The 25,562-nt window shown below is 41.6% G+C and overlaps 1 protein-coding gene across 1 annotated transcript; it reads left to right on the forward strand.

Moving 5' to 3' along the window:
• On the forward strand, positions 1-25,562 carry N6AMT2 (N-6 adenine-specific DNA methyltransferase 2 (putative)). Its single transcript, XM_011976521.1, has 4 exons — positions 1-167; positions 16,512-16,594; positions 22,328-22,608; positions 25,278-25,562. Exons 1-4 carry the CDS (start codon positions 24-26, stop codon positions 25,412-25,414), a joined length of 645 nt encoding a protein of 214 aa, XP_011831911.1. The 5' UTR covers positions 1-23; the 3' UTR covers positions 25,415-25,562.

Genomic DNA, 25,562 nt, shown 5'->3' on the forward strand with positions numbered 1-25,562 from the left:
GCAGGTTATAAACAACTTGTGAAATGAGTGATTTGGAAGATGACGAGACACCCCAGCTTTCTGCCTACGCCTTAGCAGCTCTCCAGGAATTTTATGCTGAGCAAAAACAACAAATTGACCTAGACGAGGATGATAAATATAACATTGGAATAATAGAAGAGAATTGGGTAAGTAAATGGCATTTCGCAGCCATCAGGAAGTATTGATGTGAAACCTACTCTGTGCATTAGTCCAGTGTTTTTCTCACCTAAAACCGGAATCTCTGTCACCTGTCATTTGGGATCTGAACCTCTCTATGGGGAGCTAAGACAGAAAGCAGTTAGTGAACATTTTAGAACAGTGTAACAGCTTTCTTGAACAGCTGTTCTTGATTCTGACTATCAGGCTGGTTGGTGATCAGAAGATGGGGTTTTTCAGATAAGGAGATAATGATACAGGATTTTTCTGCTTGGTCACTTTGCAAGGTGGGGACCCTCAGCTGGCAATACCCCACCCAGGCCTTGCTTGGCCATGCTGGTGTGCCCCAGCTTGGCTGTGTTATAGCTCGTACCCACATTCAGCGGTTCCCAAGCTCTTGTACTACGTCCAAGAAGAATGAGGATATGAGGGACACTGGAGAGTGAAGAGGGTGGGGAAGAATTTTAATGAGTGATGAAAACTGCTTTCAGCAGAGATGGGACACAGGGTTGGGGATGGTTATGCCGTGTGGTTGGGTCTGGGGCCTTTATGGACTCAGAATGGGGACTGTGTGCTGATTGGTTTGTGAGTATGCAAAAAAGGTGAAGGTGAAGGCACCACTCAAAGGTGGGCACAACAGTGTAGAAAAAACAAGTAGGAAAGCGTAAGTATATGTAAAATAGGTAAAGGGTGGAGAACAATCAGAAGAAAGTGTGCAAACGGGAAGACAAGTTCTCAGTCTGGTCCAAGGATTTAACTTGTAGCTTGGCTTTCAGGCTTTAAACTGTCTTTGTCTTGGAGGTAGGGTTTACTGGGGACCCACCCCATCTGCCTAGGCATTTGTCTGCCTCTGTCAATAATACCTTATTATGTCCAACACAAACTTCTTCCAACACATTTTTGGATACAGATACACCTACTGGTTTTTATGGACCCCAGAAATCCTGGTGGAAAGAGAAAATATTATCATTGCTGGAAATTGGGGAATTAAATATGTATTGAAAAATTGATGAGAAGGAAATTTAAAGAAGATATGAACAGTTTCTGGTGTATAATATGTATTTCAATTATATTTTTATCATCTGAATTACAATAGGGATTAGAAAAAAATGAGTTGAAGGAAACTCCTAACATGACCAGGAACCTATAATTTTTTTTTTTTTAAGGAAATAGTTGAGAAACAGACAAGGCTTGAAGTTTGTCTGTGACTACCCCTTGATAATAAGTATATCTTCAACACTTTGCAACTGGAAGGAAGCTTCTGTATGCTTATCATTTTTTTATAGTCTTTTACATTTTTGTGTCCTGTTTGGATCTCTAAGTTAAATAAACTTTTCCTATTTACCCTGTTTGAAACTGTGATAAACATGTTTCTTTCCATTTATTCTACATGTTCCACTTATTCTAAAACCTCTTTCTCACTGCTTCTCTTCTTTATGTCTGTTTACCTTCTAGCTTGATGCTTCTATAAATAACAAATATAAGAAATTTGAAGTACTGCATTATTCTTGAGGTGGTCTTTTTCTTTTTTCCTTCTTCTTAATTTTTAAAATACTATGTACTTTTTTTCTAGTTATGAAAACTAGTGCTAATCCCACTGCTTAGAATTAACACCTTTTCTAATTTTGAAACTTTGGTTTGATTATAAAGTTGAGGAAATGTAGAAAGCATAAAAATTGACAGACAAAATTTAACCATGATGTCTGACTAGAGGTATTGGGTACTTGCCTCCTTCACAAATAAGAACCAAAATAGTGAGCCAGTAATCTCACTTCAAATAGATTACCTTAGAGAGAATGCTGGAATTCAACAGGGAAGTGACAGGAAACACCTAAGGTGAGGAAGGAGAGGAAGCGAGGCAGCCTGCTTGACAGGGATCAATTAGGAGCCTAGAGCAGCTCCCCAGTGTGGGGAAAGGCTAAGTGAGTGACTTCTAGCAGTTTATATTCCCACCATGGATTCTGCAGTTCTAGCCACAGAAGAGCCCTTTTGACCCATACAGGCCCTGAGACAAACATAGGGAACTGCCTGGAGACCATGTGATAGCATTGCTCCAGTAAGGGAGCACATGCCAAGTCCCACACAAGGCACCATTTTGAGAGCCCAGCTCCCACAAGACTGCATCCTGCCATGACACCCAACAGCCCCTGCATCTCCACATCTCTGGAGCCCCATTGACTTCCCCCAGACTCAGCTGGGGCTGCTGTGGTCTGCTGCCACCAGGCCTGAAGTATGAGCCATTGGCAGCAAGCAACCCCACTGCCTCTAGTAGCAGGACCACTGCACAATTAAAAGTACCCTTAGGAAAGGCTACCCTGCTTATAGCCATGACTAGGGCCAAAGTGTGCACTTCCCAACCTCCTGTTCATGGCTGCTGCCACTAAAAGCCACACCACCCTCCCTAAGAACAGCACAGCTACTGCTGTTCCCACCAGGAATCCTGAGTAAAGGCCTGCTTAGCCTGGTTCCATCTTCCCCTACATGATGTAAGGGACACCATAAGTGGCCAATTTTTTTTTTAATTTTGTTTTTTTCTGAGGCGGAGTACCACTCTGTTGCCCAGGCTGGAGTGCAGTGGTGCAATCTCGGCTCACTGCAACCTCTGCCTCCCGGGTTCAAGTAATTACTATGCCTACAGGCATGAGCCACTACACCTGGCTAATTTTTTTGTATTTTTGGTGGAGACTGGGTTTTACCACGTTGGCCAGGCTGTTCTTGAAATGATCTGCCTGCCTTGGCCTCCCAAAGTGCTGGGATTACAGGCAGGAGCTACCGCGCCTGGCTTTTTAAATATTTTCAGTGTCCCAGAAGGCAAAGAGAAGACAAAAGGGATAGAAAACTTATTTCGGCCGGGCGCGGTGGCTCACGCCTGTAATCCCAGCGCTTTGGGAGGCCGAGGCGGGCAGATCACAAGGTCAGGAGATCGAGACCACGGTGAAACCCCATCTCTACTAAAAACACAAAAAATTAGCCGGGCACGGTGGCGGGTGCCTGTAGTCCCAGCTACTCAGGAGGCTGAGGCAGGAGAATGGCGTGAACCCGAGAAGCGGAGCTTGCGGTGAGCCAAGATCGTACCACTGCACTCCAACCTGGGTGACAGAGAGAGACTCCGTCTCAAAAAAAAAAAAAAAAAAAAAAAAGAAAACTTATTTTATGGAATAATAGCTGAAAACTTCCCAAGTCTAGCAGGAGATTTACACATCCAGATATAGGAAGCTTAGAGATTCCCAAACAGATTAAATTCAAAAAAGTCGTCTTTGTGGCACATTATGGTCAAACTGTCAGAAATCAAAAGTCAAAGAGAGAATTCTAAAAATAGCAAGACAAAAGTGACTAGTCACTTATAAGGGAAACCTCATCAGACTAACAGCATATTCTCAGCAGAAATCTTACATTCCAGGAGAGAATGGGGTGATATATTCAAAGTATTGAAAGAAAAAAAAAACTGTCAGCAAAAGATTCTATACCCAGCAAAATTATTCTTCATAAATGAAAGAGAAATCAAGACTCCTTTGAGACAAGTAAAAGCTGAGGAAATTCATCACTTCTAGACCAGCCCTACAAGAAATACTTAAAGGAGTCCTACGCATCCTTTAGCATAAGCAAAAGGATGAAATCTACCATCATGGAAATACACTAACGTATAAAATCCACTGCTAAAGCAAATATAGAAAACCACCAAACCTTAATGATAAACAATAAAAGAGAAAGAAAGAAACAAAGAATATACAAGACAACCAGAAATAAATTAATAAAATGATAGGAATAAGCCCTCACATATCAACAACCTTGAATGTAAATGGATTACACTTTCCTCTTAGAAGATAGAGACTGCCTGAACAGATTTAAAGAAAAAAAACTTGATCCACCTCTATGCTGCCTACAAGAAACTCATCTCACCTGTAAAGACATACAGACTGAAAGTAAAGGGATGGAAAAAAAGATATTCCATGCACAAGGAAACCAAAAAACCAAAAACAAGCAGGACTAGCTGTGCTTATATCAGATAAAGCAGATTTTAAGTCAGAAACAGTACAAAGAAACAAGGTTGTTATATAATTATAAAGCGATCAATTCAGCTACACAATGATTCTAAACATATATGGACCCAACACTGGAGCACCTGATATATAAAGCAGATCTTATTACATCTAAAAGGAGAGATAGACACAAACACAGTAATAGCTGGATACTCCAACATTAGATAGATCATCTACATAGAAAATTTAGACCAATGGACTTAAGAGACGTTTGCAGAACATGGCATCTAGCAGCTAAAGAATATGCATTCTCATCATCACATGGAACATTCTGCAGTTCCATGTGGTTATGTTTGGACAGAAAACAAGTCTCAAGTATTTTTGAAAAATTGAAATGTCAGATATCTTCTCAGGTCATAACAGAATAAAACTAGAAATCAGTAACAGGAGAAACTTTGGAAACTAAAAATACAGGGAATTTAAATATGCTCCTGAATGATCATTAGGTCAGGGATGAAATTAAAGAGGAAGTCAAAAAATTTCTTGAAACAATGGAAAATCAAAGCACAACATACCAAAATCTATGGAATACAACAAAAATAGTGCTAAGAGTGAAGTTTATAGCAATGTAAGTCTACATCTAGAAAGTAGGAAGGTTTCAAATAAATAATCTAACAGTGCACCTTAAGAAACTAGAAAAGCAAGAACCAGTCCCAAAATGAGTAGAAGGAAAGAAATTATAAAGAGCAGACAGAACTAAACAAAATGCAGAATAAAAAAAAAAAAATCAATGGATCAATGAAAAGTTGGCTTTTTGAAAACATAGGCAAAACTAAAACTACTAGCTAGACTAACCAAGAAAAAAGACAAAAGACAAAAATAAATAAAATCAGAAATAAAGGAGACAATACAACTGAAGTCCAGGACCAGATGACTTTACCGCTGAATTCTACCAAACTTAAAAAGAATAGTCAATACCAATTATCTTTAAATTATTCCAGAAGTTTGAAGTGGAGAGAATTCTCCCTAATTCATTCTATGAGGCTAGCATTATCCTGACACCAAAACCAGACAATAATGTAAGAAATAAAGAAAATTATAGGCTGGTATCCCAGATGAATATAGACACAAAAATCCTCAACAAAATACAGTAAATAGAACCCAATAGTACATCAAAAAAATATTACACCATGATCAAGTGGGATTTATCCTGGAGATTCAAGGAAGATTCAACACCTGCAAATCAATAAACATAATATATCACATCAACAGACTGAAGGAGACATATTATATGATCATCTCAATAGCTGCAGAAAAAGCATTTAAAAAAATTCAACATCTTCATGATAAAAACTCTCAACAAACTAGGCATAAAGGAACATATCTCATCATAATAAAGGCTATATATGATAAACCCACAGTTAACATACTGAATGGGGAAAAGCTGAAAGCCTTTCCTCTAAGATCAGGAATAAGATAAGCATGCCCACTTCCACCACTGCTATTTAACATAGTACTGGAAGTCCTAACTAGGACAATCAGGCAAGAAAAAGAAAGAAAAAGCATCTAAATTGGAAAAGAGGAACTCAAATTGTCCCTCTTTATAGATGACATGATCTTACACTTAGAGAAACCTAAAGACTCTAGGAAAAAACTTTTAGATCGTATAAATTCAGTAAAGTTGCAGGATACAAAAATCAACATACAAAAATCAGTAGCATTTCCATACACCAGTAATGAACTAGCTGAGAAAGAAATCGAGAAGGCAATCCCATTTACAATACCTACAAAAAAAGAAATACCTAGTAATAAATTTAACCAAAGAGGTAAAAGGTGTCTACAAGGAAGACTACAAAACTCTGAGGAAAGAAATTGAAGACACTAACAAATGGGAAGACATCCCATGCTCACAGATCAAAAGAATAATCACGGTTAAAATGATTATACCCAAAACAATGTATATATCCAGTACAATCCCTATCAATACTAATGTCATTTTTCACAGAAAAAAAAAAAAAGTCCTGAAATTTCTATGGAACCAAAAAACAACTTGAATGGCCAAAGCAATCCTGAGCAAATAGAACGAGGGTGGAGGCATCACACTACCTGAGTTCAACTGATGCTACAAGGCTATAGTAAACAAAATAGTATGGTATTGGTATTACAACAGACACATAGACCAATGGAACAGAATAGAGAACCCAGAAATTAATCCACGTATCTATAGCCAACTGATTTTTGACAGAGGTGCCAAGAACATACATTGGGGAAAGCACACCTCTTCAATAAATTGTGCTAGAAATATTAGATATCCATATGCAGAAGAATGAAACAGGACCCCTCTCTCTCACCATATGCAAAAGTCAACTCAAGATGGATTAGACTTAAGCATACAGCCTGAAACTATAAAACTTCTAGAAGAAAACATAGGGGACACACTTTAGAACATTGGTCTAGGCAAAGATTTCATGACTAAGACCTCAAAAGCACAAGAAACCAAAATAGACAAATGGGACTTTATGAAATTTAAATGCTTCTACACAGCAAAGGAAACAATCAGCAGAATGGAGAGGCAACGCATTGAGATGTATAAAATATTTGAAAACTATTCATCTGACAAGGGACTCGTATCTAGAAAATATAAGAAACTCAACCAAAATTTCCAAACTAAAGAATCCCATTAAAATGAGCAAAGGACCTGAATAGACATTTCTCAAAAGAAGACATACAAATGGCCAACTGGCATATGAGGAAAGACTCAACATTACTAATCATTAGGGTAATGCAAATCAAAACCACAGTGAGATGTAATGTTACTCCAGAATGGCTATTATTAAAAAGATTTAAAAAAACAGATACTGGTAAGGGTATGGAGGAAAGGGAGCTCTTACACACTGTTGGTGGGAATGTAAATTAGTATAGCTACTATGGAAAACAGTATGGTGATTTCTCAAAAAACTAAAACCAGAACTACCATGTGACCTAGCAGTCTCACTGCTGAATATTTATTCAAAGGAAATTAGTATATCAAAAAGGTACCTGCTCCTCATGTTTCTTGCAGCACTGTTCACAATAACAAGGATAGGAATCAACCTGTCCATCAACAAATTAATGGATAAAGAAAATGTGATATATATACACAATGGAATACTGTTTAGCCATAAAAAATAGTGCAGTTATGTCATTTGCAGCAATGTGGATGGAACTGGAGGTCATTATGTTAAGTGAAATAAGCCAGGCACAGAAAGACAAATATTGCATGTTCTTACATGTGGAAGCTAAAAATGTTGATGTCATGGAGATAGAGAATAGAATGATAGATACCAGAGGCTCAGAAGGTGGGGTAGGGGTGATGAAAAGAGATCGGTAAATGGGTACAAACATATAGTGAAATAGAAGGAATAAGATCTGATGCTCTATAGCAGAGTAGGGTGACTATAGTTAACAACAGTGTATTGTATATTGCAATATAGCTAGCAGAGAGGACTTGAAATGTTCCCAACACAGATAAATATTCAAAGTGATAGATATCGTAAATATCCCTGACTTGATCATTACACATTCTGTGCATGTAACAAAATATCACATGTACACCATAAATATGTACAAATAGGAAAGAAGACATTGGAAAACTAGCATAAATCCAGGAGGCTCAATATTCAACAAATAAGATTCCAGAAAAACAGAACAAAAAATGAAGAGGGAAGGAAAGCTTTAAAGAATATTAGAAATTTCCCAGAACTGAAGACCCTCATTAAGACACATGATTATCATGATTATGAAAATTCTGGATACAGATGACAAAGAACATCCTAGAACCTTCCAGAATAAAAACAGGTCTCCTACAAAGTCTTCAGACTATGAGTTACATTGCTTCTCAATAGCTTTATTAGAAACTTTTAAAAATAGAGCGATGCCTTCAATATTTTGAGTGAAAATTTTGTTTGCCCTAGAATCCCTCTCCCTCTCCCTCTCTCTTTTTTGAAATGGAGTCTCACTGTGTTGCCCAGGCTAGTCTCAAACTCCTGGGCTCAAGCAAACTCAGCTTCCTGAGTAGCTGGGATTATACATATACTACCACATGCAACTGTAGCCTAGAATTCTATACCCAGCTACACTATTACTTGTGTGAAGATAAAATCAAAATATTTTAGGTATGTGAAGTCTCATTTACATTTCCCTCTTGTGTACTTCTCAAGAGCTGCAGAGGGTTTGCTGCAAGTGAGAAGAAAGAAGACTTGAGCTCCAAGGAATAGGAAATCTGATGCACACAGTAGGAGAGGGAATTCCCAGGATGATGGTGACACAGAATGTCCCAGTGTAACAGTTGTGCTGCAAATCTGGAGAGCAGCCAATCTAGGTTGTTGTAGGAGGATGGCGTGTTCCAGGACAGAGATCTTCAGGGGAAAAAATAAAAGTGATAGGATATCCAATATGTAGAAAATTGTATTGAAAGGCCAATAGAGGATGTTAGAAGAATTAGGGATGAATACAAACTAACCAAGCAAATGAAACAGTCATGCATTTACTTACTCTAAGAAAAACAAAAAGGAATTCTAGTGAAAAGAAATGCTATTATAGTACACCACTTGGCTCAATAATGAACACTGATACTTAATGCTAACTAATCAAAACTTGCTTTAAAACTACATTGGGGCTGGGCACGGTGGCTCACGCCTGTAATTCCACCACTTTAGGAGGCCTAGCGGGGTAGATCTCCTGAGGTCAGGAGTTTGAGACCCTCCTGGCCAACATGGCAAATCCCATGTCTACTCAAAATACAAAAATTAACCAGGTATGGTGGTGTGTGCCTGTAGTCCCAGCTACTTGGGAGGCTGAGGTAGGAGGATCACTTGAGCCTGGGAAGCAGAGGTTGCAGTGAGCTGAGATCGTGCCATTGCATTCCAGCCTGGGTGACAGAGTGAGACTCTGGCTCAGTAAATAAATAAATAAATAAATAAATAAATAAATAAATAAATACCATATTGGGAGGGTGAAGGAAAGGCAAATGATGTGTATGAGAGGGCAAAATCCTCATCTATCATAATAAATACATAGTGTATATATGATGGATTATCAAGGGATAGCATTTAAAACAGTATTTAGAGATGTGGGGATAGATGATCAGAGAAAGAGCCAAGAGTTGAAAATGGTTGCTTTTGAGGAGTGAGGCTCAGTGGCAGGGGGTCATGGGATACAAGACTATTGTTTTTCTTTATAAGCCTAGTAGTGCTTTTGACTTTTAAAGCCACATTCATGTAACATATTAAGAGCAGGATTCTCCTCAGTTGGACAGGCAGAAAGACGCTTCTGGAAGGAACATCATGGTGACTGCCCAAGGAGAGTCCCAAGTCCAGTTCAAGCTTATATTGGTTGGTGATGTTGGTACTGGGAAAACTACATTTTTGAAATGTCAGTTGGTGAATTTGAGACGTACGTAGCTACCTTGGGTATTGAGGTTCATTGCCTTGTGTTGCACACCAACAGAGGACCCATTCTTTGTATGGGATACAGTTGGCCAGAAGAAATTTGGTGGAGTGAGAGATGGCTATTATATCCTAGCCCAGCATGCCATTATAATGTTTGATGTGACATCGAGAGTAACTTACAAGAATGTGCCGAGATCCTCTGGTGGCTCACGCCTGTAATCCCAGCACTTTGGGAGGCCGAGGTGGGCGGAACTCCTGAGGTCAGGGGTTTAAGACCAGCCTGACCAACATGGTGAAACCCCATCTCTGCAAAAATACAAAACTTAGCTAGGCGTGGTGGCATGTGCCTGTAATCCCAGCTACTTGGGAGGCTGAGGCAGAAGAATCTCTTGAACCCAGGAGGCAGAAGAATCTCTTGAACCCGGGAGGCAGAAGTTGCAATGAGTTGAGATCATGCCGTTGCACTCCAGCCTGGGTGACAGAGAGACACTCCAGCTCAAAAAAAAAAAAGACTGTGCCTGACTGGCACAGAGATCTGCTATGAATATGTGAAAATATCCCTGTTGTGTTGAGAGCAACTGAGTGGGTATAAAGGACAGGAAAGTGAAGGCAAAGTCTGTTCTCTTCCACCAAAAGAAGAATCTTCAGTACTATGATTTTTCTGCCAAAAGTTACTACAACTTTGAAAAGCTCTTCCTCTGGCTTGCTAGGAAGTTCATTGGAGACCCTAACTTGGAGTTTGTTGCCATACCTGCCCTTGCCCCATCAGAGGCTGTCATGGACTGAGCATCAGTGCAATATGAGCACGATTTAGATAGAGGTTGTTCAGAGATCGTCATCTCCCTGATGAGGATGATAACCTGTGAGAATGAAGCTGGAGCCCAGCATCAGAAGTCTAGTTTTATTTGTCGTGTAATATCAGTGGTACAACATGTGTGCCCATTTATTATGTAGGTAAGTGGAACATGTGCTTCATCTGTGAGATGCTGGAGATGAATGGGCTTCAAAGTGAATGTCACAGTTTTAAAAATACCTAAATTGTTTGGACTTGCATATTTAGCTGTTTTGAAATGCAGTTGATTCCTTCTTGAGTTTCAAATACAAGACTGTTACAGTCACATCACAGTGCTCAGTGGTAAAATCTTGTTTGTTACTGTCATTCTTATTTCTCTTCATTTAGAATCAGAATAAGGTTGTATTTCAAATATCTTAAAAAAAGGAGTGGGACTCTTTATCTTTATGGAATGATATGAGGAGAGCCAAAATCTATCATTGTGCCCTGATGGTGTTGGAGTGAGGAAGAAGGGCAGTTCAGTAGTCAACGAGCAGACAACTCTTACCACTTATGGTGCATGGTAGCAGATACTGTCTGCCACCTCCCAAATCAAGTGAACTCAAAATCCTTCCATTTTCTGTATGCTAGGGGCTTTCTTCCAGCTGTCCTTTGCAGAGGTAGAGGTCAGAGCTAGGCATTTTTCTTGTAGATAAGAATAGATAGACATGGCCAGGCGCAGTGGCTCACGCCTCTAATTCCAGCACTTTGGGAAGCTGAGGCAGGCGGATCACGAGGTCAGGAGTTTGAGACCAGCCTGACCAACATGGTGAAACCCCGTCTCTACTAAAAATACAAAAAAATAGCTGGGCGTGGTGGCATGGACCTGTAATCCCAGCTACTTGGGAGGCTGAGGCAGGAGAATCACTTGAACCCAGGAAGCGGAGGTTGCAGTGAGCCGACATTGTGCCATTGCACTTCAGCCTGGGTAACAAGAGTGAGGCTCCATCTAAAAAAAAAAAGAATGAATAGACAGATGTAGATATGAATTAATACATATACCCACATGTATATGTACATTTTGTCTTTGGAAATATTTTAAACCTGGACTTACGAATAAATATTTAGTAAATAGCATGCAGACATCCAGATGGGAAATATTTGAAGCAATTCTCTTTTTCATTATATTCAGTAAATATTTATTAGTTTAAAGATGTGTTATTAATGCTTTCATTCATACCACTTGCCACTTTGAATTGTACCTTGTTTTAATTGTTATAGTCATTTTGAATGCCATCTTGTTTTATTTTTATTTTTTTTCAAGACAGAGACTCGCTCTGTCACCCAGGCTGGAGTGCAGTGGCACAGTCTCAGCTCACTGCAACCTCTGCCTCCTGGGTTCACGCAGTTCTCTGTCTCACCTTCCCAAGTAGCTGGGATTACAGGCACCCGCCAGCAAGCCCAAGTAATTTTTGTATTTTTAGTAGAGATAAGGTTTCACCATCTTGACCAGGCTGGTCTTGAACTCCTGACCTCATGATCCACCCATCTCAGCCTCCCAAAGTGCTGGGATTACAGGTGTAAGCCACCGCGCCTGGCCCACCACCTTGTTTTGAGTGATTTAGAACCATTCCATATTAGTAAGACCATCCAGATAAACCTTTTAAAAGGTCCAATAATAGACAAGCAGAGAGCCAAATCATGAGTGAACTCCCATTCACAGTTGCTACAAAGAGGAGAAAATACCTAGAAATATAACTTGCAAGGGACATGAAGGACCTCTTCAAGGAGAGCTACAAACCACTGCTCAAGAAAATAAGAGAGGACATAAACAAATGGAAAAAAATTCCATGCCCTTGGGTAGGAAGAATCAATATTGTGAAAATGGCCATACTGCCCAAAGTAATTTATAGATTCAATGCTATTTCCATCAAGCTACCATAGACTTTCTTTGCAGAATTAGAAAAACTTACTTTAAATTTCATATGGAAAGAAAAAAGAGCCCGTATAGCCAAGACAATCCTAAGCAAAAGAACAAAGCTGGAGGCATCACACTACCTGACTTCAAACTATACTACAAGGCTAGTAACCAAAACAGCATGGCACTGGTACTGAAACAGAGATATAGACCAATGGAACAGAACAGAGATCTCAGAAATAATACCACACATCTATAACCATCTGATCTTTGGCAAACCTGACAAAAACAAGCAATGGGGAAAGGATTCCCTATTTAATAATGGTGCTGGGAAAACTGGCTAGCTATATGCAGAAAAGAGAAACTGGGCCCCTTCCTTATACCTTATACAAAAATTAACTGAAGATGGATTAAAGACTTAAATGTAAAACCCCAAATCATAAAAACCCTAGAAGAAAACCTAGACCGTACCATTCAGGACATAGGCATGGGCAAAGATTTCATGACTAAAACACCAAAAGCAATTGCAACAAAAGCCAAAATTGACAAATGGGTTCTAATTAAAATGAAAGAGCTTCTTCACAGCAAAAGAAACTATCATCAGAGTGAACAGGCAGCCTACAGAATGGGAGAAAATTTTTGCAATCTACTCATCTGACAAAGGTCTAATATCCAGAATCTATAAGGAACATAAACAAATTTACAAAAAAAACCCCAACCCCATCAAAAAGTGGGCGAAGGATATGAACAGACACTTCTCAAAAGAAAAGAAGACATTTGTGTGACCAATAAACATATGAACAAAAGCTCAACATCACTGGTCATTAGAGAAATGCAAATCAAAACCACAATGAGATACCATCTCACTCCAGTTAGAATGGTGATTATTAAAAAATGAGGAAACAACGGATGCTGGCACAGCTGTGGAGAAATAGGAATGCTTTTACACTGTTGTTGGGATTTTAAATTAGTTCAACCATTGTAGAAAACAGTGTGGTGATTCCTCAAGGCTCTAGAACCAGAAATACGATTTGACTCATTACTGGGTATATACCCAAAGGATTATAAGTCATTCTGCTATAAAGACACATGCACACATATGTTTATTGCGGCACTGTTTACAGCAGCAAAGACTTGGAACCAACCCAAATGCCCATCAGTGATAGACTGGATAAAGAAAATGTGGCACATATACACCATGGAATACTATGCAGCCATAAAAAAGGATAAGTTCATGTCCTTTGCAGGGATATGGAGGAAACTAGAAGCCATAATTCTCAGCAAGCTAACACAGGGATAGAAAACCAAACACCACTTGTTCTCCCTCCTACGTGGGAATTGAACAATGAGAATACATGGCATGGACAAAGGGAGGGGAACACTGCACACGGGGCCTGTCAGGGGGTGGGGGTCAAGGGAAGGGAGAGCATTAGGACAAATAACTAATGGATGTGGGGCTTAAAACCTACATGATGGGTTGATTGGTGCCCCAAACCACCATGGCATGTGTATACCTGTGCCACAAACCTGCACATTCTGCATGTGTATCCCAGAACGTAGTAAAATAGAAATACAAAAAAAAAAAAAAAAAAAAAAAAAAAACCACAACATCAAGTGTAGTATAACAATAAATAAAACACTGCCCTTGCTCTCAAGAAAACTATTCTAAGACAAAAGTGATTATTGGAGCAAAATGGGGAGCAAAATGCAAGGACACCTCCCCAGACTTTTGAGGTGGAGGGGAAGTCAAGGAAACCCACTCAGAGAAAGTGACAGGTGTGAATTGAGTCCTGATGTATCCTAGATTTGGAAAAAAAAAAATTCAATCCTTATAATCCATACACAAAATTAAAGTCAAGGTGGATTAAAGAGCTAAACATAAAAGTAATAAAAGTATTAGGCCAGGCACATTGACTCACGCTTGTAATCCCAGCACTTTGGGAGGCCGAGGCAGTCAGATCACTTGAGATCAGGAGTTTGAGACCAGCCTGGTTAACATGGTGAAACCTCATCTCTACTAAAAATACAAAAATTAGCTGGGTGTGGTGGTGCACACCTGTAATCCCAGCTACTTAGGAGGCTGAGGCAGGAGAATTGCCTGAATCCGGGAGATGGAGGTTGCAGTGAGCTGAGATTGCATCACTGCACTCCAGCCTGGCGACACAGCAAGACTCCATCTCAAAAAAAAAAAAAAAAAAGTAATTACAATGTTGAAAAACAACAAAGAAACAAAGGATGCTATTGACAGAAATTTCAGTAAATTCTGGAAGAAAGAAAGAAAGTGGTTGTAAGATGGTCTGTGGAAGAGCAGAGAAAACTACCAGCCTCTCTGGGAACTGGAGCAAAGATGAGAGTCTGTCTTCCAGAGAAGAAGCAGAGACTCTGGGTTCCAAACTCAGAGGCTGCGAACGTAAGTGGTAAAAGTGGCTCATGGGCCGATTTCTGCGTGATTAATTAAAGGATGGCCTGCTGACATCTTTGGGCCAGTTGCTCTCTTCCCCTTCTGATCATATCCAGAAGACATACATAGCATTGGAGGTACCCACCTCCAGGCTGAATCCCTGAGGATTTTTCACTAAACAAACTGGAGAGTCTGCTTTGGGATGCCCTAATTTGGGTAGGAAAGCCAGAAAGAGAATAGAATCTAAGATAACTCCAGAGCTCCACCATAGCATAGAAAGAAGGAAAAAGTCAGCTCCATTCAGGAAGGAAGTACACAAAAGTCCTCCATACTCTGAGTAAAGCTCTCCTTATTTAAGCAGATCTCAGTTTTGTTGAGATATAATTCACATACCATAAATTCACCTTTTAAAAGAGAAGTCAATGGTCTTGTTTGTTTGTTTGTTTTTGAGATGGAGTCTCACTCTGTCTCCCAGGCTGGAGTGCAATGGTGCAATCTTGGCTTACTGCAAGTAATCCGCCTCCTGGGTTCAAGCGATTCTCCTGCCTCAGTCTCCTGAGTAGCTGGGATTACAGGACCGTGCCTCCATGCCCGGCTAATATTTTGTATTTTTAGTAGAAGCAGGGTTTCACCATGTTGACTAGGCTGGCTCGAACTCCTGGTCTCAGGTGATCCACCCGCCTTGACCTCCCAAAGTGCTGGGATTACAGGTGTGAGCCACCACACCCGGCAAGTCAATGGTTTTTAGTAAATTCACAGATAGGTCCAACTATCACCACAGTCAATTTTGGAACATTTTCATTGCCTCTAAAAGACACCCTATGTCCTTCAGCTGTCACCTCCGAATTCCCCAATTCTCCCAACGCCTGGCAACCACTAATCCACTTTCTGTCTCTGTAGACTTGCTACTTTGGACATTTCATATAAATGGAATCACACAGTATGTGGCCTTTTGTGTCTGATTTCTTTCGTTCAGTGTAATGTTTCCAAGGCTCATCCATGTAGCGTATATCAGTACCCTGTTCCTTTTTATGGCCAAGTAGTATTTCACTGTATGGATGTACCACATTTTTTCTGTCCGTCCATCAGTTGATGGGCATTTGAGTTGTTTCCACACAGGGCAGATTTTTAAAGCAGAGAACCCCCAGTTGGCATGCCCCATGCAACTAGCTGCCCCCAGCCTGCCATTCAGGGAAGAGAGAGGCCTGTTGGAGAAATAGGTTTGTATGATTGCAGAGGAAAACCACGCTACTTCTTCCATTAAACTCCTGCTTAATTTATAACTATGAATAGATAATTAAAGATCACTAAAATTTTTTAAAAATCATCAATCAGCATGAAACAGAAGGAGCAAGATGAAAAACAAACTTGCCCCCAAGGGAAAAACAAGTAATTCAGGAAACATGCATAAGGTAAGATGAGGCTGTGGGCAAGGAGCACAGTCTGGATTTTGCTGATTGTATTCTCTGGTGTTAGTGAACTCATTCTTCCATCCTCTGTGTTTGTAATTCTTTTCATTGCTAGTTGAACCTAGAAGCTTAGATTCAAGTTCTATTTTCTTTTTTTGGCAAAACTCATACAAAGGTAGGGGTATGTTCTACCGGGAGAAACACTGGTTGTCTCCTTTTGTGGTGTTAATAGCCATTGATACTCAATGCCTGGATTCCATTCATTCATTAAGGGCTTGTATTAATTTAAAGTAATTTCAAAGAAAAGTTAATTTTCAAAAGAAAAAAATTTTAAAACTATCTGTCCACTGGTATAGTAGATACAAATTAAAAGAACAAAGCTTATGCCAGTTCTAAAATGTTATCAACCCATTTCTCTGTTACAGCAGTTGAGCCAGTTTTGGTATAGTCAGGAGACTGCTCTGCGACTTGCACAGGAGGCAATTGCAGCTGTAGGAGAAGGTGGCAGGTGAGATTCAAATTTTGTTTCTCTTTTTGGCTTCTAATCTAATGGAATATTTTGAATGTCCTTTCTGGATGACAGATGGTTTGTAAGAAGTCTGAACTGTAATCTGCAAATATTGTAGATCATGGTTTGCAGCACATGACAGATTAAGACCTGCTTCAACACTGGGTTTAGAGACCCACTCAGAAACCTATTCATTGTGGAAGGTCTTATCTCTTTTCCTTTTAACATTTTCTGACCTGTTTCTTATCCTTATAGAGTTCAGTTCAAAAGAGAAAATCTTAATGTTTGACCATTTTGAAGTTTTAAGAATATAGGTTTTCTTTTTCGTTAATTTGGTATATATGTATGTATTTATTAATTATTTATCTTGAGATGGAGTCTCGCTCTGTCGCCCAAGCTGGAGTGCAGTGGTGCGATCTCGGCTCACTGCAACCTCCGCCTCCCGGATTCAAGCGATCTCTTGCCTCAGCCTCCAAGGAGCTGGGACTACAGGCACCCGCCACCACGCCCAGCTAATTTTTGTATTTCTAGTAGAGACGGGGTTTCACCATATTGACCAGGCTGGTCTCGAACTCCTGACCTTGTGATCCACTTGCCTTGGCCTCCCAAAGTGCTGGGATTACAGGCGTGAGCCTCCACGCCCAGCCTGGTTTTTACTTTTATCAGAACTTTGCATGCATATAAAGAGTCAAATGGTGACTGGGCGTGGTGGCTCATGCCTGAAATCCCACCACTTTGGGAGGCTGAGGCGGGCAGATCACCTGAGGTTAGGAGTTTGAGACCAGCCTGGCCAACATGGTGAAACCCCGTCTCTACTAAATACAAAATTAGCTGGGCGTGGTGGTGCATCCTGTAATCCCAGCTACTCAGGAGCCTGAGGCAGGAGAATTGCTTGAACCTGGGAGGCAGAGGTTGCAGTGTGCCAAGATCACACCACCGCACTCCAGCCTGAGAGACAGAGTAAGACTCTGTCTCACAAAAAAAAAAAAAAAAAAAAAAGCCAAAGGGTTCTAAAAGGCTTAATGTATTCTATATCCATATCCCTTATTAACCCCCGAACTCTTTGTCTAAATATCCTATCAGTAAGTTCAAACATATTTCAACTTCTTTAAAAAAAACCTGTTCCCAGGGCTCTGCCACCTGTCCCAGTCTGCATGGTCTCACGCTGGTTTTGCTCCACCTCTTTTCTTGGTATCTCCCTTCATCATCATGCTGGAGTCCTTATACCTGTCTTTCGTTCTAGATTCCCTATTTCCCGTACCCCATCCTAAGTTTACAGCCTTATCATGCTGGCGTACCTCCTCCGATAGCTGCTACAGAAAAGGCACGTAGGAGGGGAGTTTTTAGAACCTTTCATGTCTGAAAATGCTTTTTTCCTGCCCTTCCTCTTGATTGTGATGGTTTTGTTGGACAGCACATTCCAGGTTTTGAAGGCGTTGCTCCATTGTCTCCAAACTTCCATACATGCTGTTGAGAAATCCAGTAGCATTCTGATTTCTTATAGGAAACTTGCTTTTTTCTATCCATCCCCAGTATTCAGTGTGCCTCACTGTGGAGTTTTTATCTGTTGTCCTGGGTACTGGAGCGCCTTTCATCCTCAACACACATGTCCTTCCGTTTAAGAAATTATCTTACATTATTTTTTTGATTTCTTTCTCCACTTTTTTTTTCTGTTCCTCTTTTTGGAACTTCTTTGAATACTGTACCTGATCTTTTAATTTTCTTCTTTTTCTATTTATTGTCTCTTTACTTTCTGGGAGAATTCCTCAACTTTATCTTCTAAACTTTCTACTGAGTTTACCATACCTGCTACCATGCTTGGAATTGTCTGCAGCTCTGTTTTTTTGGTCTTTGGGTATTTCTTTATTATTGTGTCTTGTTCATCCTTCTGAGGATATTACAGAATTTTTTAAAGTTCTCTTTTCCCTCTATAGTCTCTGTTTACCTCAAAATGCTTTTTCTGTTTGTTAATTTCATGTGATATATTTATATAATCTGTGTTCCTTAAGTGTCTGTGGACATTGAAGGGTGGGGCACTCGAAAACTGGGAGCCTCATCTGCTTTGATCTCTACAGTTGGAGCATCTGAATGAGCCATTCTCTTAGGGAACCCCCGTGTCTAAGACTTTTCTTGTAGTTTTGTCAGTGGTCCAGGGAAGGTTCTCCTAATTCCTGACTGGAAGTTACACATCTAGTTGACATCATCCTTGGAGGCATGTGACTGAAAGGCTGGAAGTTTCATCGTCCACTGCGTTTAACTTAATCCTCCTAATTTCCACACAGCACATCATCATCCACTGTGCCTGGCATCCTCCTTCCAAGCATCCCCCCATCCAGAAAACATCCCTCCAGTTTTCTGCCACCGTCATGGGGAGGCAGGCTTTGGGATCTAGCAGATAATCCTGAGAAAGAATGCTTCTTAAAATAGGCCTTTCAGTGAAACCTCCCAGTTTTGGCCCCACTTCACCTCTGCTTCTTGAGTTACCGAGTTCTGTGGCTTCCTGAGCCCTCGTGTGTGCCACCTCGTGAACCAGGGCGCTTCTCAGCTTTCCGGGTGCCAGTGCAGGATTCAGCCATTGCAGGTCTGCTGAGCCCCACTACCCACCCATCTGCTCTTCCGCTTCCTCAGCGTGATTGCTTTAGTCTCCGCTGACACACCCCTTGGTTTTTGTTCTTGTATTCCTAAATAAGACAACATGAAATCGCACTCTTGTTTTTAGTGGGCTTTCATGAGGGAGCACATTTACGTGAATGTGTTCAGTCTGCCATCGGTAGTGGGAAATCTTCCATTTTTCTTTTCACTGTTCTTTTTCTTTTTTTGATTATATGTAGTCGTTTAGTAGGTTTTTCTTAGTGACACTGCTTTTACATGTACTTTCCTTTTTGCCACTAATACGAGGGCCTTGGAAGCAACTTTTAATCTCATCTGAAAGTCAACTTCAGTATTCATAGGAACTGAGTCATCATTTTAAAGATGAGTAGGAACTGCATTTCTTGAGTGCTTACTGTGTGCCCTCTCCTGCTGTAAGTGTGTTGTCAGGGTCATCTCATTCTATCCTCACATCTCTGTGCATTAGTTCCTGTTACACTCTCCAGTTTAAAGACAGACACTGAGACCAGAGGTTCAGCTACTTGCAGAAGGTCACCCCGTGGGAAGTGGCAAAGCTGGGCTTTCAACATAGGTTCTCTGATCCCACTGCTGCCAGGTAACCACCACCATCCCCACCAGACCCACCAGTCTTTCTGCTCTCATTCGTTCTTGCATCCTGGACCACTGTCCTACCTGAAGTACATCCTTCAGGTGGATTTCTCAGGGAACGCCTGCTGGAGGCAATTTTGTTGTCTGAAAATATCTTTATTTCACCTTCTTTATTGGAAGATGTTTTCATAGTGTGCGTATATAATCCTTGGTTGCAGTTCATTCTCTGTCAGCACAGTCAGGCTATAATCCCACTGTACTCCAGCTTCTTTTCCCCCTCCCACCGCACTGATCCAGAGCTGCCGTGCAGGGAGAGTTGTGTCCTGCCAGCAGGAACACATGTTTCCATATAAACATTATGTGATGTCACTGGTTCTGTTATCTGCTGCAGTGTCTTTGGGCTGAGAAGCCTGCTTAGCCTGGCATGGGTACCTAAGATGGGTACCTTGTCTCTGTTAAGAAATGTATCACATATTTTTAAAGCTGAGTGTAATTTTTAAATTAGGTCCTTTTTTGAATGACAATATATGCACATATAAAAATCCAAACATGACAAAGGAATTGTGAGAAAAGGTCAATCTCTTCTCCATTGTATCCACGTCCCCCAGGCACTCTCCCATGAGGCAGCCATGGTCACTGTCTCTTGGATAGAGGTCACCTGTATAACTATAAGCATATATCCCCACTCCCAGGAAAGCATACTTTACACCGTTCTGTTCCTTGAATATATCTAAGAGATCATTCCTTATCAGCAGAGAGAGGGCTGCTTCAGCCTGTTTTAAATGGCCACAGAACTTTCCATTGTAATAGGCATACCAGCTGGGCACGGTGGCTCACGCCTCCTTTGGGAGGTCAAGGCAGGCAGATGGCTTGAGCTCTGGAGTTTGAGACCAGCCTGTGTAACGTGGCAAAACTACATCTCTGCAAAAAAATATAAAAAATTAGTGGCCGGGCAGAGTGGCTCACGCCTGTAATCCCAGTACTTTGGGAGGCCGAGGCAGGTGGATCATGAAGTCAGGAATTCAAGACCAGCCTGGCCAACATGGTGAAACCCCGTCTCTACTAAAAATACAAAAATTAGCCAGGTGTGGTGGCAGGTGCCTGTAATCCCAGCTATTCGGGAGGCTGAGGCAGGAGAATCACTTGAACCTGGGAGGCAGAGGTTTCAGTGAGCCGAGGTCATGCCACTGCACTCCAGCCTGAGCAACAGAGTGAGACCCCGTCTCAAAAAAAAAAACAAAAATAGGTGTATCACAGTCAACTCAATAATTCCATGTTTAGGTTACTTCTAAGCTTTTCGGCAGTTGCTTTTATTTTTATTTTATTTATTTTGTGTTTTTGAGACAGAGTCTCACTCTGTTGCCCAGGCTGGAGTGCAGTGGCGCTATCTCGGCTCACTGCAAGCTCCACCTCCTGGGTTCACGCCATTCTCCTGCCTCGGCCTCCCGAGCAGCTGGGACTACAGATGCCCGCCACCATGCCCGGCTAATTTTTTATATTTTTAGTAGAGACGGGGTTTCGCCGTGTCAGCCAGGATGGTCTCGATCTCCTGACCTTGTGATCTGCCCGCCTGGGCCTCCCAAAGTGCTGGGATTACAGGCATGAGCCACCGCGCCCGGCCAGCAGTTGGTTTTAACAGTTAACTCTTGGAACGCTACCCATTCATAAACTGTGGGCTGCTGTAATGAGATAGATACTTTAATTTCCTTATACAATAAAGAAGCAAAGCAGAAATTCAGAACAGCTTGTCTGCAGTGAGATCGCATTTTAATGTATCTTTGTGGAGAACTGGAGTGAGCTGGGGAGCTAGTTGGCTTTATCTTTCAAGATCATGAATATTACAAAATGACTTTATAGTATTTAGTTGGGACAAAAAGTACTTAAAACAAATATCAAAGGCCTAGCATGAAAATAATAGGTAAATTTAGGCTTTGGGTTAACTTCAATCTAAATTTTGTCATAATGTGTTCCTGCTGTTTTAAATTTTGCACTATAAAAACTATAGTCTTTCATATCTCAAAGTTATAAGTTATAGGCTGGGCGCGGTGGCTCACGCCTATAATCCCAGCACTTTGGGAAGCTGAGGCAGGCACATCACCTGAGGTCAGGAGTTCAAGACCAGCCAAGCAACATGATGAAACCCCATTTCTACTAAAAATACAAAAAAATTAGCCAGGCGCAGTGGCGCGTGCTTGTAATCCCAGCTACTCGGAAGGAGTAGCAAGAGAATCGCTTGAACCCGGGAGGCAGAGGTTGCAGTGAGCCGAGATCACGCCACTTCCCTCCAGCCTTGGCAACAGAGTGAGACTCCATCTCAAAGAAAAAAATTATAAGTTACAGACTTTTAAGTACCAGATTCCTCAAAAGTGAGACACTATAAAGTTTTTTCTCAACATTGACTATTACACCAGTTTGCATTGTTTCCTGTAAGAAAATCTGAGCACTCAGACCTGTGTGTTTTTTAGTGAAGTAGTAGTTAACACCGTAATCTCTCTATTAAAGATGTTTCATGAGTGTGTTCATTTTGTCTCCTAGAATCGCATGTGTGAGTGCCCCTAGTGTTTACCAGAAACTCAGAGAGCTGTGCAGAGAAAACTTTACTGTATATATCTTTGAATATGACAAAAGATTTGCCATGTATGGAGAGGAGTTTATTTTCTATGATTACAATAATCCATTGGACTTACCCGAAAGAATTGCTGCACATAGTTTTGACATCGTAATAGCAGATCCTCCCTATCTTTCGGAGGAATGTCTCAGAAAAACATCAGAAACCATCAAGTACCTGACACGGGGCAAGATTCTGCTGTGCACAGGTAGGTGCTGCATTTCATATCTCATGAAAGTCACTGACAGTGGCTATTCAGGTCTTAAGGGTCAAGAAGAAATCCTGAGTCCACCACCTCCTGTGTGACTTGTGAACAAGTTATTTAACTCTTTGTGCCCTGGATTCCTCACCTGTAAACTAGGACTGATAATACTCTGCCATTAAGGATCCTAAAGAATTAAGTGACACAAAGTACCCAACACCGGGTCTGGTGCATGGTGACTGCTTGATGAATGCCAGCTGTTACTTTTACATACCATCATCAGTAGTAGTGGTATTTTATCCAGCCTCTACACTTTATCAAAGAGAAATTTAGAATCTATAGAGTTTAAGTGAATTGCCTAAGGTTACAGAGTAGACATTAGATTGGGTTAATGTAGAAGAGTTTTCCTACTGGTGAGATTGATATACCTTTTTTTTTCTCTCTGTAACCTCAAACCACTGGGCTAAGCAGTCCTTCCACCTCAGCCTCCCAAGTAGCTGGGACTTACAGGTGTGTGCAACCAGGCTGGATTTGATATACTTAAGGCAGATACGGTAAAATTCAATAGAGTAAATCTGAGAACTTTAAGGTGGGAGGATACCTTGGGACAAGGAATTCTAGACCAGGCTGTGCAACATAGCAAGACTCCATCTCTACAAAAATTTAAAAAATTAGGTGTGGTTATGTGGGACTCCCAGCCATTTGGGAGATAGAGGTGGTGTGTCTGGAGTGTCTTCCTTCTGGTGGGTTCTTGGTCTTACTGACTTCAAGAATGAAACCGTGGACCTCGCGGTGAGTGTTACACTTCTTAAAAGTGGCATGTCTGGTGTTTGTTCCTCATGGTGGGGTGATGCTCTCACTGATTTCAGAAATGAAGCCACAGACCCTCGTGGTGAGTGTTACAGCTCTTAAAGTTGGTGCAGACCCAAAGAGTGAGCAGCAGCAAGCTTTATTCTGAAGAGCAAAATCAAAACTTCCATACCATGGAAGGGGACAACCGCACGTAGCGCCACTGGCTGGGGTGGCCAGCTTTTACTCCCTTGTTTGTCCCTACCCACATCCTGCTGATTGGTCCATTTTACAGAGTGCTGATTGGTCCATTTTTCACAGTGCTGATTGGTGCGTTTACAATCCCTTAGCTAGACACAGAGTGCTGATTGATGTGTTTTTACAGAGTGCTGATTGGTGCATTTACAATCCTTTAGCTAGACACAGAGTGCTGATTGGTGCACTTTTACAGAGTGCGGATTGGTGCATTTACAATCCTTTAGCTAGACACAGAGTGCTGATTGGTGTGTTTTTACAGAGTGCTGATTGGTGCGTTTACAATCCTTTAGCTAGACAGAAAAGTTCTCAAGTCCCCACTAGACCCAGGAAGTCCAGCTGGCTTCACCTCTCAGTGGGATGCTTGCTTGATCTCTGGAGGTCCAGACTACAGTGAGCTGTGATGGTGCCACTACACTGTAGCCTGGGCATGGAGCAAGACTGTCTCAAAGAAAAAAAAAAAATCTGAGAACTGAAACCTTACCAACTGACCCATCTCTTTACTTCTGGGCACCTGTGGTGTCCACACCCTTGAGTGCTGTTATGGACGCTATACCCCAGTCACTCCGGGCTGCGTTTGTACCTTGGGCACCCTGCTGGGAACAGGGCTGGGCCGGGAGTGGAGCCACGGGGAGCTGTTAGATGTTCTGGAGCTGGAGTGTGGGGAGGGGCGCCCTGTTCGCACAGATGCCACGGTTGCCTGCGCGCTTATTCACTCCATTGCTTCCTTGAACTCTGTGCACCACTCTGTGTACTGGCAGGCAGCGCTCTGGACTCATGGAGTGTGCATTTTAGTTTCAGGGGATACTTTAAAATAATAATAATAAAATAGACTAAAGACTAGAAGCACTAACCCTGAGAAGAGTAACAGAGACCCAGGCACCTGCACTTTGCCCCAGGGAGCTGAGGGGTCAGGAGCCACGGCGGCAGCGGCCCGGGAGGGCAGAGTCGGGGCAGGAGGCCCCCAGTGCCTAACAGAGGGGATCGTGGGCATTGGGGTTTTCTTCGGAAGCCCGAGGCGACGGGACGCAAATTGTCTGAAGACGTAAGACGTTCGCTTTAACTTGACCGAGGTTTTGGGGCGCGTGAACCTTGGCACCGCGGGCTGTTGCTGCACCCCAGGGTGGGCGGTGGCGTCAAAGAGATACTTTGAAGATGAAGTTGAGAGAGCTTGCTGTGTTCGAGTGTGGAGGGGAAAAGAGGAGAGGAATCAGGGCTGTGGATGCCACCTCCTGCGGGGATGTCGCAGGGTAGCTGGCTGTGTGCGGTGGGCCCAGGGCAGGGAGAAATTGGGAGGAGGTGGCAAAAGGGAGTGGGAATACATTCGCACCTGTGTTTGCAAGATTGGATATTACTGAAAAAGAGTCTTGGCTCAACGTTGGGAAATGCTAGTTTTTAGTAATAATTTTTGCTTTGCATATATATGTGTGTGTTTTGCACACATATATTAAATTGCAAAAATATTGGAGAAGGTGAAACGGAATGTAAAGAAGACTCGCTCCCTCCCCCTACTTGTGAATTGTCAACTAATTGCCACCGGTGGTTCACCTAGAGCCCCTCTCACAGCTCAGGACACACTGAGCTCCGGCTGGGCTGTCACTCTCTGGATTCATTTGCTTTGTTCTCTTCAGGTGCCATCATGGAAGAACAGGCAGCAGAGCTCCTTGGAGTGAAGATGTGCACCTTTGTTCCAAAACACACCCGGAACTTGGCAAATGAGTTCCGCTGTTATGTGAATTATGATTCTGGGCTGGACTGTGGGATCTAATTACAGACGGTGACATAACCAAGGAAGGAACCCTGTCACATTCCCCTTTTTGTATTTTCCTAGTAGATTTAAAATATATACTCTCTTCCCCTCCCCCCAAACTGGAGCCGACCTTGCCTGATTTTCAAAATAAAGTACATGACCTTCA

The sequence above is a fragment of the Mandrillus leucophaeus genome, unplaced genomic scaffold (genome assembly GCF_000951045.1).
Source record: "Mandrillus leucophaeus isolate KB7577 unplaced genomic scaffold, Mleu.le_1.0 Scaffold168, whole genome shotgun sequence".
In the NCBI taxonomy this organism is placed as follows: domain Eukaryota; kingdom Metazoa; phylum Chordata; class Mammalia; order Primates; family Cercopithecidae; genus Mandrillus; species Mandrillus leucophaeus.

Bases quoted from the DNA above. Each gene is read 5' to 3' on its own strand.
- N6AMT2 (XM_011976521.1), top strand. From the start codon at position 24: ATGAGTGATTTGGAAGATGACGAGACACCCCAGCTTTCTGCCTACGCC. The intron at 168-16,511 runs GTAAGTAAATGG...TCTCTGTTACAG, and splicing joins GAATAATAGAAGAGAATTGG to CAGTTGAGCCAGTTTTGGTA. The intron at 16,595-22,327 runs GTGAGATTCAAA...TTTGTCTCCTAG, and splicing joins GCTGTAGGAGAAGGTGGCAG to AATCGCATGTGTGAGTGCCC.